The 14067-nt window shown below is 47.7% G+C and overlaps 1 protein-coding gene across 1 annotated transcript in view; it reads right to left on the reverse strand.

Annotated features, from left to right (window-relative positions):
- The window catches only part of LOC147082183 (RING finger protein 112-like), a 531383-nt gene that overhangs the window by 37792 nt on the left and 479524 nt on the right, over positions 1 to 14067 (reverse strand). The window contains exon 16 of the mRNA XM_085980420.1: positions 1243 to 1318. Coding sequence (XP_085836546.1) covers positions 1243 to 1318 — 76 coding nt within the window. The remainder of the gene's footprint in view (positions 1 to 1242; positions 1319 to 14067) is intronic.

The raw sequence follows: 14067 nt of genomic DNA on the forward strand, positions 1-14067 counted from the left end.
ATCAAACACTCCCAGAGCAGGTACAGCACGAGGAATATACAGAGTAAAGCTCCCTCTACAATGTCCCATCAAACACTCCCAGGGCAGCTACAGCACGGTTTAGATACAGAGAAAAGCTCCCTCTACACTGACTCATCAAACACTCCCAGGGCAGGTACAGCACGGGTTAGATACAGAGTAAAGCTCCTTCTACACTGTCCCATCAAACACTCCCAGGGCAGCTACAACACGGGTTAGTTACAGAGTAAAGCTCCCTCTACACTGTCCCATCAAACACTCCCAGGGCAGGTACAGCATGGGTTAGATACAGAGTAAAGCTCGCTCTACACTCTCCCATCAAACACTCCCAGGGCAGGTATAGCACGGGTTAGATACAGAGTAATGCTCACTCTACACTGTCCCATCAAACACTCCCAGGGCGGGTACAGCACGGGTTAGATAGAGAGTAAAGCTCCCTCTACTCTCTCCCATCAAACACTCCCAGGGCAGCTACAACACGGGTTAGTTACAGAGTAAAGCTCCCTCTACACTGTCCCATCAAACAATCCCAGGGCAGGTACAGCACGGGTTAGATACAGAGTAAAGCTCCCTCTACACTGTCCCATCAAACACTCCCAGGGCAGGTACAGCACGGGTTAGTTACAAAGTAAAGCTCCCTCTACACTGTCCCATCAAACACTCCCAGGGCAGGTACAGCATGGGTTAGATACAGAGTAAAGCTCGCTCTACCCTCTCCTATCAAACACTCCCAGGGCAGGTACAGCACGGGTTAGTTACAAAGTAAAGCTCCCTCTACACTGTCCCATCAAACACTCCCAGGGCAAGTACAGCATGGGTTAGATACAGAGTAAAGCTCGCTCTACACTCTCCCATCAAACACTCCCAGGGCAGGTACAGCACGGGTTAGATACAGAGTAATGCTCACTCTACACTGTCCCATCAAACACTCCCAGGGCGGGTACAGCACGGGTTAGATAGAGAGTAAAGCTCCCTCTACTCTGTCCCATCAAACACTCCCATGGCAGGTACAGCTCGGGTTAGTTACAGAGTAAAGCTCCCTCTACACTGTCCCATCAAACACTCCCAGGGCAGGTACAGCACGGGTTAGATACAGAGTAAAGCTCCCTCTACACTGTCCCATCAAACACTCACAGGGCAGGTACAGCACGGGTTAGATACCGAGTAAAGCTGCCTCTACACTGTCCCGTCAAACACTCCCAGATTAGTTAAAATATGAAGTACCTGCTTGTCGATGTATTTTTGAAACCCCTTCAGCTTCTCCTCCTTCAGTCTTTCATTCCTGAAGCTGTTTGCCAGCTGTAAAGAAACGTTATTCAGTAGCTGGAAACGGAACAAATGTAGTGTCTCTCAATCCGCCCTCTCTCAGGGGAATATCTGTGCACTGACTGGTGTCTCTCAGTCCCCTCTCTCCCAGGGAGATATCTGTGCACTGACTGCTGTCTCTCAGTACCCCTCTCTCAGGAAGATATCTGTACACTGACTGCTGTCTCTCAATACCCTCTCTCTGAGGGAGATATCTGTACACTGACTGGTGTATCTCAGTCCCCTCTCCCTCGGGGTGTTTTCTGTACACCTACTGGTGTCTCTCAGTCCCCTCTCCCTCAACCAGATATATGTACACAGACTGGTGTCTCTCAGTCCCTCTCTCCCAGGGAGATATCTGTACACAGACTGGTGTCTCTCAGTCCCTCTCTCTCAGGGAGATATCTGTACACTGACTGGTGTCTCTCAATACCCTCTCTCTGATGGAGATATCTGTACACTGACTGGTGTCTCTCAATCCCCCCTCTCTCAGGGAGATATCTGCACACTGACTGGTGTCTCTCAGTCTCTCTCTCTCAGGGAGATATCTGTACACTGACTGGTGTCTCCCAATCCCCTCTCTCTGATGGAGATATCTGTACACTGACTGGTGTCTCTCAGTCCCCTCTCTCTCAGGGAGATATCTGTACACTGACTGGTGTCTCTCAATACCCTCTCTCTGATGGAGATATCTGTACACTGACTGGTGTCTCTCAGTCCCTCTCTCTCAGGGAGATATCTGTACACTGACTGGTGTCTCTCAATACCCTCTCTCTGATGGAGATATCTGTACACTGACTGGTGTCTCTCAATCCCCCCTCTCTCAGGGAGATATCTGTACACTGATTGGTGTCTCTCAGTCCCTCTCTCTCAGGGAGATATCTGTACACTGACTGGTGTCTCCCAATCCCCTCTCTCTCAGGGAGGTATCTGTACACTGAATGCTGTCTCTCAGTCCCTCTCTCTCAGGGACATAACTGAACATTTACTGGTGACTCTCAGTCCCATCCCCTCAGGCAGATATCTGTACACTGACAGTTGTCTCTCAATGCCCCCTCTGTCAGGGAGATATCTGTACACTGACTGGTGTCTCTCAGTCCCTCTCTCTCAGGGAGATACCTGTACACTGACTGGTGTCTCTCAGTGTCCCTCTCTCAGGAAGATATCTGTACACTGACTGCTGTCTCTCAATACCCTCTCTCTGAGGGAGATATCTGTACACTGACTGGTGTCTCTCAGTCACTCTCTCTCAGGGAGATATCTGTACACTGACTGGTGTCTCTCAGTCCCTCTCTCTCAGGGAGATATCTGTACACTGACTGGTGTCTCTCAGTCCCCTCTACCTCAGGGAGACAACGTTAAACTTACTGGCGTCTCTCAGTCCCTCGCTCACAGGGATTTATCTATTGACTGACTGATGTCTCATAGTCCCCTCTGTCTCAGGGAGATAGCTTTAGACTGACTGGTGTCACTCAGTCCCCTCTCTCTCAGGGAAATATCTGTACACTGACAGATGTCTCTCAGTCACCACTGTCTCAGGGAGATATCTGTACACTGACTGATGTCTTTCAGTCCACTCTGTCTCAGCAAGATATCTGCACACTGAATGGTGTCCCTCAGTCCCATCTCTCAGGGAGATTTCTCTACACTGACTGGAGTCCCTCAGTCCCCTCTCTCAGGGAGATATCTGCACTCAGACTGGTGTCTCTCAGTATTCTCTCTCTCTCTCAGCGAGATGTCTGAACACTGACTGGTGACTCTCAGTCCCCTCTCCCTCAGAGAGTTATCTGTACACTGACTGGTGCCTAAGGAGGGATGATATATTTGCAGGTTCCTCTAATGAGGCCATATGGGTGGAGCATAAAAACAAAAAGTGGGCAAGCACTTTGCTGGGAGCATACTATAGGCCCCCAAACAGTCAGGGGGAGATAGAGGAACAGATATGTTGGCAAATCTCAGGGAAATGTGCAAATAATAGGGTAATAGTCGTGGGGGATTTCAACTTCCCCAATATAAACTGGGATACTCAGAGTGTGAAAGGCTTAGAGGATGCAAAATTCTTAAAGTGCATCCAGGAGAACTTTTTGAACCAGCATGTCGAAAGTCCTACAAGAGAGGGGGCGGTACTGGACCTAATTCTAGGGAATGTGGCCGGCCAAGTGGAAGAAGTGCTAGTCGGTGAGCACTTTGGTGACAGTGACCATAATACGGTGAGATTTAAGGTGGTCATGGAAAAGGACAGGGATGGTCCAGAAATAAAGGTTCTAAATTGGGGGAAGGCCGATTTTAATAGGATAAGACAGGATCTGGCCAAAGTGGACTGGGATCAGCTACTTGTAGGAAAATCTGCATCGGAGCAATGGGAGTCTTTCAGAAGGGAGATTGAGATCATACAATGGCAACATGTTCCCGTAAAGGTCAAGAGTGGTTCCAAAAACCACAGGGAACCGTGGATGTCAGGGGATATACGAGACGGGATTAGGAAAAAAAGGAGAGCTTTTGGCAGATACAAAAGGCTAAAGACGGAGGAAGCCCTAGAGGAGTGCAAAAAGTGCAGGGGGACACTTGAAAAAGAAATTAGGAGATCAAGGTGGGGCCATGAAATAACATTGGCGAGCAAAATAAAGGATAATCCTAAGATGTTTCATAAGTATATTAAGGGTAAGAGGATAACTAGGGAAAAGATAGGGCCCATTAGAGACAAAAGTGGCAATCTCTGTGTGGAGCCGGAAGATGTAGGGGGGGTTCTAAATGAATATTTTGCATCTGTGTTCACTATGGAGAGGGACGATGCAGGCATAGAAATGGGGCAGGGGGACTGTAATCTACTCGAACATATTAACATCGAGAGGGAGGAGGTATTGGCGGTTTTAGCAGGCTTAAAAATGGATAAATCCCCAGGCCCGGACGAAATGTATCCCAGGCTGCTGTGTGGGGCAAAGGTGGAGATTGCGGGGGCTCTTACACAAATATTCAGAACCTCTCTGGCCACAGGGGATGTGCCAGAGGACTGGAAAACCGCTAATGTAGTGCCATTATTCAAGAAGGGGAGTAGGGGAAAACCGGGGAACTACAGGCCAGTGAGCCTAACATCAGTGGTAGGAAAATTAATGGAAAAAATTCTGAGGGACAAAATTAGTCTCCACTTGGAGAGGCAAGGATTAATCAGGGATAGTCAACATGGCTTTGTCAAGGGAAGATCATGTCTGACTAATTTGATTGAATTTTTTGAGGGAGTGACTAGATGTGTGGATGAGGGTAACGCAGTGGATGTGGTATACATGGATTTCAGTAAGGCCTTCGATAAGGTCCCGCGCAGGAGACTGATCAAGAAGGTAAGAGCCCATGGAATCCAGGGTGCCTTGGCACATTGGATACAAAACTGGCTTAGTGGCAGAAGGCAGAGGGTGATGGTCGAAGGTTGTTTCTGTGACTGGAAGCCTGTGGCCAGTGGGGTACCACAGGGATCGGTGCTGGGTCCCTTGCTGTTTGTGGTCTACATTAACGACTTGGATGTGAATGTAAAAGGTATGATTAGTAAGTTCGCAGGTGATACAAAAATTGGTAGGGTGGTAAATAGCGAGGAGGGTAGCCTCAGTCTGCAGGACGATATAGATGGGTTGGTCAGATGGGTGGAACAATGGCAAATGGAATTTAACCCTGAAAAGTGTGAGGTGATGCACTTTGGAGGGACTAACAAGGCAAGGGAATACACAATGAATGGTAAGACCCTAGGCGAGACGGAGGGTCAGAGGGATCTTGGTGTGCAAGTACATAGATCCCTGAAGGCGGCGGAACAGGTGGATAAGGTGGTAAAAAAGGCATATGGGATACTTGCCTTCATTAGCTGAGGCATAGAATATAAGAGCAAGGAGGTTATGATGGAGCTGTATAAAACACTGGTTAGGCCACAGCTGGAATACTGTGTGCAGTTCTGGTTGCCACACTACAGGAAGGATGTAATCGCTTTGGAGAGAGTACAGAGGAGATTCACCAGGATGTTACCAGGGCTGGAGCGCTTCAGCTATGGGGAGAGTCTGGTCAGGTTGGGTTTGTTTTCCTTGGAGCAGAGGAGGCTGAGGGGGGACATGATTGAGGTGTACAAAATTATGAGGGGCATAGATAGGATGGATACGAAGGAGCGTTTTCCCTTAGTAGAGGGGTCTATAACAAGGGGGCATAGATTCAAGGTTAAGGGTGGGAGGTTTAGAGGGGATATGAGAAAGAACCTTTTCACCCAGAGGGTGGTTGGAGTCTGGAACTCACTGCCTGAAAGGCTTGTGGAGGCAGGAACCATCACAACATTCAAGAAGCATTTGGATGAGCATTTGAAATGTCATAGCATACAAGGCTACGGACCAAATGCTGGAATATGGGATTAGATCAGGCAGGGCTTGAAGGTCGGTGCGGACACGATGTGCCGAAGGGCCCCTATCCGTGCTGTATAACTCTATGACTCTATCAGTTCCTCTCTCTCTCAGGGGTATATCTGTACACTGACTGGTGTCCCTCACTCCCCTCTGTCGGAGAGATATCTGTACACTGACTGGTGTCTCTCAGTCCCTCTCTCAGGGAGATATCTGTACACTGACTGGTGTCTCTCAGTCCCTCTCTTTCAGGGAGATATCTGTACATTGACTGGTGTCTCTCAGTCCCCTCTCTCTCAGGGAGATATCTGTACACTGACTGGTGTCTCTCAGTCCCTCTCTCTCAGGGAGATATCTGTACACTGACTGGTGTCTCTCAGTCCCTCTCTCTCTCCGGGTGATATCTGTACACTGACTGGTGTCTCTCAGTCCCTCTCTCTCAGGGAGATATCTGTACACTGACTGGTGTCTCTCAGTCCCTCTCTCTCAGGGAGATGTCTGTACACTGACTGGTGTCTCTCAGTCCCCTCTCTCTCAGGGAGATATCTGTACACTGACTGGTGTCTCTCAGTCCCTCTCTCTCAGGGAGATATCTGTACACTGACTGGTGTTTCTCAGTCCCTCTCTCTCTCCGGGTGCTATCTGTACACTGACTGGTGTCCCTCAGTCCCCTCTCTCAGGGAGATACCTGTACACCGAGTGGTGTCTCTCTGTCTCCTCTCTCTCAGGGAGATATCTGTACACTGACTTGTGTCCTTCAGTCTCCCTGCTCTCAGGGAGATATTTGTACATTGACCCGTTTCTCTCAGTCCCTCTCCCTCAGGGAGGTATCTGTACACTGACTTCTGACTCTCAGCCCCTCTCTTTCAGCGAGATACCTGTAGACTGACTGGTGTCTCTCAGTCCCTCTCTCTCAGGGAGTTATCTGTACACTTAATGGTGTCTATCAGTCGCCTCACTCTCAGGGAGATATCTGTACACTGACTGGTATCTCTTAGTCTCCTCTCTCACAGGGAGATATCTATACACTGACTGGTGTCTCTCAGTCCCCTCTCTCTCAGGGAGATATCTGTACCCTGACTGGTGTCTATCAGTCACCTCACTCTCAGGGAGATATCTGTACACTGACTGGTATCTCTTAGTCTCCTCTCCCTCAGCGAGCTATCTGTACACTGATTGGAGCGTCTCATTCCACTCTCTCAGCCAGGGATATCTCAGTACACTGACTTGTGACTCTCAGTCCACACTCCCACTCAGGGAGATATCTGTACACTGACTGGTGTCTCTCAGTCTCCTCTCTCTCACAATGTGATATCTGTGCACTGACTGGTGTGCCTCAGTCCCTCTCTCTCAGGGAGATATCTGTACACTGACTGGTGTCTCTCAGTCACCTCTTCCTCAGGGAGATATCTGTACACTGACTGGTGTCTCTCATTCCCTCTCTCTTAGGAGGATATCTGTAAACTGACTGGTGTCTCCCAGTCCCTCTCTCTCAGGGAAATATCTCTGCATTGACTGGTGTCTCTCGGTCGTTCTCTCTCAGGGTGATATCTGTACACTCACTGGTGTCTCTCAGTCCCTCTCCCTCAGGGATATATATGTACACTGACTGGTGTCTCTCAATCCCCTCTCCCTCAGGGATGTATCTGCACACTGACTGTTGTCTCGCAGTCCACTCTCTCACTCAGGGAGATATCTGTACACTGACTGGTGTCTTTCAGTCCCCTCTCTCTCAGGGAGATATCTGTACACTGACTGATGTCGCTCCGTCCCTCTCTCTCAGGGAGATATCTGTACACAGACTGGTGTCTCTTAGTCCCACTGTCTCAGGGACAGGTCTGTATACTGAATGGTGTCTCTCAGTCCCTCTGTCAGGGAGATAGCTGTACACAGACTGTTGTCTCTCAGTCCCTCTCCCTGAGGGAGATATCTGTACACTGACTGGTCTCTTATCAGTCCCCTCTCTCTCAGGGAGTTGTCTGTACACTGACGGATGTCTCTCAGTCCCCTCTCCCTCAGCGAGATATATGTACACAGACTGGTGTCTCTCAGTTTCCTCTCTCTCACAATGTGACATCTGTACACTAACTGGTGTCCCTCATTGCCCCCTCTATCAGGGAGATACCTGTGCACTGACTGGTGTCCCTCAGACCCCTCTCTCTCAGGGCTCTTTCTGTCCACTTACTGGTGTCTCTCAAACCCACTCTCCCAGGGCGATATCTGCACACTGACTGGTATCTCTCAGTCCCCTCTCTCTCAGGGAGATACCTGTACACTGACAGGAGTCTCTCAGTCCCTCTCCCTCAGGGAAATATCTGTACACTGACTGGTGTCTCACAGTCCACTCTCCCTCTGTGAGATACCTGTAGGCTGACCGGTTTCTGTCAGTCTCCTCTCAGTGCCAGTGAGATATCAGTACACTGATTGGTTTCTATCGTAATCTGGGATGTAATGTTTAAGATATCCACCAGATGGAGCCAAATACTAAGGGATCACATTCACCAGTTTTTAAGGTAATGTGGCATTGCATTGTGTGTATGACTCAGAGGTGAATCCTCCATCTTGCATCATGCAGTAAGAAATGCTGTGTTTTGCTTGCAGATTGTAAGAGATGTTTCTCTGCCACACCGTAGAATTAAAAGTTGGGTTTTGTTCCTTATATCTCGCTTATCTCAGTTTCTGACCTTACTACTCGGATATCACATATTGGCGACGAGGATCAACTGATCACATCGTGACGGAGAAAAAAAAAGAGCACTGAATAAAGGATCAACAGATCATGGCTGCTATTGTAGGAAAGATCTCTGCTTTTGATGTTCAGCCTCTGACCTGGGATGAGTACTGTGAGGTGCTGATGCATTTCTTTGAAGCAAATGATATGGATGATGTCGGAAAAAGGAGAGCTATTTTGCTCACTTCCGTGGGAAGTCAGATGTATCGTTTAATGGGAAACTTATGAAGTCCTGCAAAGCCGGGTGACAGTACATTTGCTGAATTAGTAGCCTTGCTGAAGGAACATTCAATCCCAGACCGAGTGAGATTGTACAGCGTTTCAAATTTAATTCACGGAACAGAAAACCGGGAGAGACTGTCTTGGACTATGTAGCAGTGTTGAGAAAATTGGCACATGATTGCAATTATGGGGACAACCTGAAAGACATGCTGAGAGATAGGCTCATTTGCGGGATAATGGATGATCGAATGCAAAAGAGATTATTGTCCGAGACTGGGCTTACATATGAAAAAGCACTGGAACTTGCTCAAGCCATAGAGACAGGGAACCGAGATGTGAAAGAAATACAAGGTTCCGGCTGGGCTACTAAAAAGCAAGTTGCAAGTGAGGTTGCTGTGCACAAGTTAAATATGCATCAGAAACCACAACGTAAGCATGTAAAGGCATGTTATAGATGCAATGGCGATCACCTGGCGAGGGAATGCAGGTTTCTGGAGGAAAAGTGCCACAAATGTGGGAAAAAAGGACACATAAAACATGCATGCAGGGCAAAAGCAAACCAAAAGGGGGAGGAAAGCAAAACCTAGGAATAGCAGTGAAAAAACAGGGAGCACATCACATCAGCGGAGAAGCTGAGAAAGATAACGACATGTTCATAATACATAGTATGGTAGAGAACATTCCAAAAGTGGATCCTATCACTTTGCAACTGACAGTAAATGACTCTAAGGTCAACTTTGAAGTGGATACAGGATGCGGCATAACCATAATGAACAGGGAGGAGTACTCAAAATTGTAGAACCATGCAAAAGTTCCAGAGTTAAAGTCTTGCTCTATGCAGCTTAAAATATATACCGGTGAACGAGTTGTGACATTGGGTACAGCTACTGTAACTGTGCAACACAGGGACACCGTGGAACAGCTACCTGTAGTTGTAGTATCGGGTTCTGGACCAAACTTGTTAGGTCGGGGCTGGATACAAGAACTTAAATTAGATTGGGGAGCAATAAATCAAATAGAGGGAGGCAAACAGTTGTCTTTGCAAGAAGTGTTGATTGAACATGAGAACGTGTTCAAGTAAGAACTTGGCACATTTAATGGCCCCCCAGCTAAGATTTATGTAGACAAGGAGGCACTACCAAGGCTTTTTAAACAACGACCTGTGCCGTATGCCATGAAACCGAAGGTAGAGGCTGAGCTTGAGCGTCTTTTGAGAGAGAACATTCTGGAACCCGTGAAATGTTCAGAATGGGCAGCTCCCATTGTACCTGTTTTAAAACCGGACAATTCGGTAAGAATCTGTGGAGATTATAAATTGACAGTAAATAGGGTGTCTAAGCTAGAACAGTATCCTATTCCCAAAACAGAGGATCTCTTTGCAAATCTGGCTGGAGGGGAGACATTCACAAAGCTGGATGTGAGTCATGCTTACTTGCAGATTACACTAGATGAGGAATCCAAGAAGTATGTAACCATAAATACACACAAGGGTTTGTTTACCTGTAACCGCTTACCATTCGGTGTCTCATCTCATCTAGTCCAGCTATTTTCCAGACGACTATCGAGGGTGTACTGCAAGGGATCCCATATGTTTCAATCTATCTGGATGATACTCTGGTGATGGGAAGAACCAACCAGGAGCATCTGAGCACTCTGAGAGAGGTGCTACAAAGATTGGATAAGGTTGGGTTACGGCTCAAGAGGAGTAAGTGCACTTTCCTGGGGAATGAGGCCGTGTTCCTGGGACACAGAGTGGACACCACTGGGCTCCATCCAATCAAGGAGAAGGTACAAGCACTGCAGGAGGCCCCAGCTCCTACCAATGTGACTGAGTTAAAGGCTTACCTGAGGCTGCTAAACTATTAAAACAGATGTTTACCAAACTTAGCAACAGTGTTAGCACCTCGTCACAAACTTCTGCGTAAGGAGACAGAGTGGCAGTGGGAAGAGGAACAGGGGGTTTCATTTGAACAGTTCAAGAAACTGATGCTGTCCTCGGATGTGCTGGTTCACTACAATGCAGAGAAAGACATCATTCTCTCTTGTGGTGCTTCACCTTATGGGGTGGGGGCGGTTCTTTCACACAGCTTGGAAGATGGAACGGAAAGACCAATAGGGTTTATGTCTCGAACTCTGACACCAGCGGAAATAATCTATTCCCAGCTAGACAAAGAGGGGTTAGCAATAATGTTTGGGTTACAGAGGTTTCACAAGTACATATATGGCAGGAAATTCACCATATGCACTGATCATAAACCTCTTCTATCTCTTTTTAATGAAATGAAAGCAGTACCACAGATGGTGTCACCCCAGATCCAGAGGTGGGCAGTGACGTTGAGGGCATATAAGTATGTCATCGTTTACAAGGCGGGCAAGTACCATGGGAACGCAGATGCCTTGAGCCATCTTCCACTGCCAGGTACACCTATCTGTGCAGCTCCAGAGGACAGAGTTTTGATGTTGGAGGACACGGACACGGCAATTGTGACCGCTGAACAAGTAAGGACATGGACCGGTAAAGATCCAGTACTGTCTAGAGTCCGAGAGTATGTGATGAGGGGTTGGCCACAGCATCCAGAAGGGACTGATTTCACACCTTACAGTGTCAGGAAAACAGAGCTGAGTGTGCAGGATGGTTGCGTGTTGTGGGGAGCACGAGTGATTATTCCACAGCCAGCACGACAGTCTATCCTAGGGCAACTACATCAGTGTCATCCTGGAGTTTCGCGTATGAAAGCCTTGGCAAGGAGTTATTTGTGGTGGCCAAAGCTAGATGAGGAGATAGAAAATCTAGTCAAGACATGCAGCACTTGGCAAGTACACAGGAAGACACCAGCAGCAGCTCCACTCCACCCCTGGGAGTGGCCGGATAAACCATGGAGAAGATTACATGTAGATTATGCGGGTCCATTCATGGGAAAGATGTTTCTCATAATCATTGATGCACATTCCAAATGGATGGATGTGTCTCCTGTAAATTCTGCTTCATCTACTGTTACTATAGACTGCCTACGTAGGAGTTTTAGTAATCAAGGGCTACCGGAGATCATAGTAAGTGACAATGCCACGTGTTTTGTGAGTACAGAAACAAAAGAGTTCAAGAGAATCAATGGCATAGTGCACGTCACCTCAGCTCCATATCATCCATCTTCAAATGGACTTGCGGAGAGAGCCGAACATTTAAGGAGATGATGAAAAAAAGTGCAGAAGCGAGTTTGGCAACCAAAGTGTCACGAGTTCTGTTCAGCTACAGAATAATACCTCAATCTACCACAGGACTCTCTCCTGCTGAGCTGTTGTTAGGACGTCGACTACGCTCCACTCTTGACCTGGTTCACCCAGACCTAAAAAGGAAGGTGGAAAACCGACAAATCAAACAAAAGGAGAACCATGAGAGAAGGACAAAGAGCCGCAGTTTTGGAGAAGGAGATGCGGTCCTTACCAGGAATTTCAGTTATGGTCCAAAATGGATTCCTGGTGTCATAGACTCAATGACCGGTCCAGTATCATATACGATCATGGTGGGAACTGCTCAGGTAGTACACAGACATGTAGATCAGATACTGACCAGACAAGGGGAAATCGAACTGCAGGTTCCAGAGAAAATGTCGGAGGACAAGTTGGCCCCCAGTTATCCAAATGCACCTGTGGTACCACCACCACGAACAGAGCCAGTTCCACCTGGACCCCTTCATCAAGAGGAAACCATCGTAGCAGAGTCAGATACTCTGAGTAATGCTCAGGAGCAGCAGGTGGCTCTACCACAACCAAGCAGGGACTTGACTGTAAGACGTTCACCAAGGGCACACAAGCTGCCAGAGAGATTGATAATGACCTGCTATATTCGTTCAGTATGGACTATCGTTAAAGAAGTTCCTTATAGGACTTTTTAAGAATGTTGTTAAGAAATTAATGTAAACTTAAGAGGGTGGGGATATAGTAATCTGGGATGTAATGCCAAATACTAAGGGATCACATTAGTGGGGTGGTAAATTGCGAGGAGGAAAGCCTCCGGCTACAGGACGATATAAACGGGTTGGTCAGATGGGCGGAAAAGTGGCAAATGGAATTTAACCCTGAAAAGTGCGAGGTGATGCATTTTGGACGGACAAATAAGGCAAGGGAATACACAATGAGTGGTAGGACCCTAGGAAGTACAGAGGGTCAGAGGGACCTTGGTGTACATGTACATAGATCCCTGAAGGCAGCGGAGCAGGTAGATAAGGTGGTTAAAAAGGCATATGGGATACTTGCCTTCATTAGCCGAGGCATAGAATATAAGAGCAGGGAGGTTATGATGGAACTGTACAAAACGCTGGTGAGGCCACAGCTGGAGTACTGTGTGCAGTTCTGGTCGCCTCACTATAGGAAGGATGTGATTGCTTTGGAGAGGGTGCAGAGAAGATTCACCAGGATGCTACCTGGGATGGAGCGCCTCAGCTATGAAGAGAGGCTGGACAGGCTGGAGTTGTTTTCCTTGGAGCAGAGAAGGCTGAGGGGGGACCTGATTGAGGTGTACAAAATAATGAGGGGCATAGATAGGGTAGATAAAGAGGAACTTTTCCCCTTAGTGGGGGGGTCAATAACAAGGGGGCATAGATTCAGGGTAAGGGGCAGGAGATTTAGAGGGGATTTGAGGAGGAACTTTTTCACCCAGAGGGTGGTTGGAATGTGGAACTCAATGCCTGAAAGGGTGGTGGAGGCAGGAACCCTCACAACATTCAAGAAGCATTTGGATGAGCACTTGAAATGCCATTGCATACAAGGCTATGGACCAAATGCTGGAAAATGTGATTAGACTGGACAGGGATGGATGGGCGGCGCAGACACGATGGGCCGAAGGGCCTCTTTCTGTGCTGTAAAACTCTATGACTCTATGACATTCACCAGTTTTTAAGGTAAAGTGTCATTGCATTGTGGGTATGACTCAGAGGCGAATCCTCCATCTTGCATCGTGCAGTAAGAAATGCTGTGTTTTGCTTGCAGCCTGTAAGAGATGTTTCTCTGCTACACTGTAGAATTAAACAGTTGGATTTTGTTGCTTATATCTTGCTTATCACAGTTTCTGACCTTACTACTCGGATATCACAGTTTCTCTCAGCCCCTCTCTCTCAGGGAGATTTCTGTAAACTGACTGTTGCCTCTCAGTCACTTCTCCCTCAGGGAGATATCTGTACACTGACTGGTGTCTCTTTCACTCTCTCTCTCTCAGGGAGATATCTGTACACTGACTGGTGTCTCTCAGTCACTTCTCCCTCAGGGAGATATCTGTACACTGACTGGTGTCTCTTTCACTCTCTCTCTCTCAGGGAGATATCTGTACACTGACTGGTGTCTCTCAGTCACTTCTCCCTCAGGGAGATATCTGTACACTGACTGGTGTCTCTTTCACTCTCTCTCTCTCAGGGTGATATCTGTACACTG

The sequence above is a fragment of the Somniosus microcephalus genome, unplaced genomic scaffold, assembly GCF_052327205.1.
Source record: "Somniosus microcephalus isolate GS21.2 unplaced genomic scaffold, FLI_Smic_1.0 scaffold153, whole genome shotgun sequence".
Classification (NCBI taxonomy): domain Eukaryota; kingdom Metazoa; phylum Chordata; class Chondrichthyes; order Squaliformes; family Somniosidae; genus Somniosus; species Somniosus microcephalus.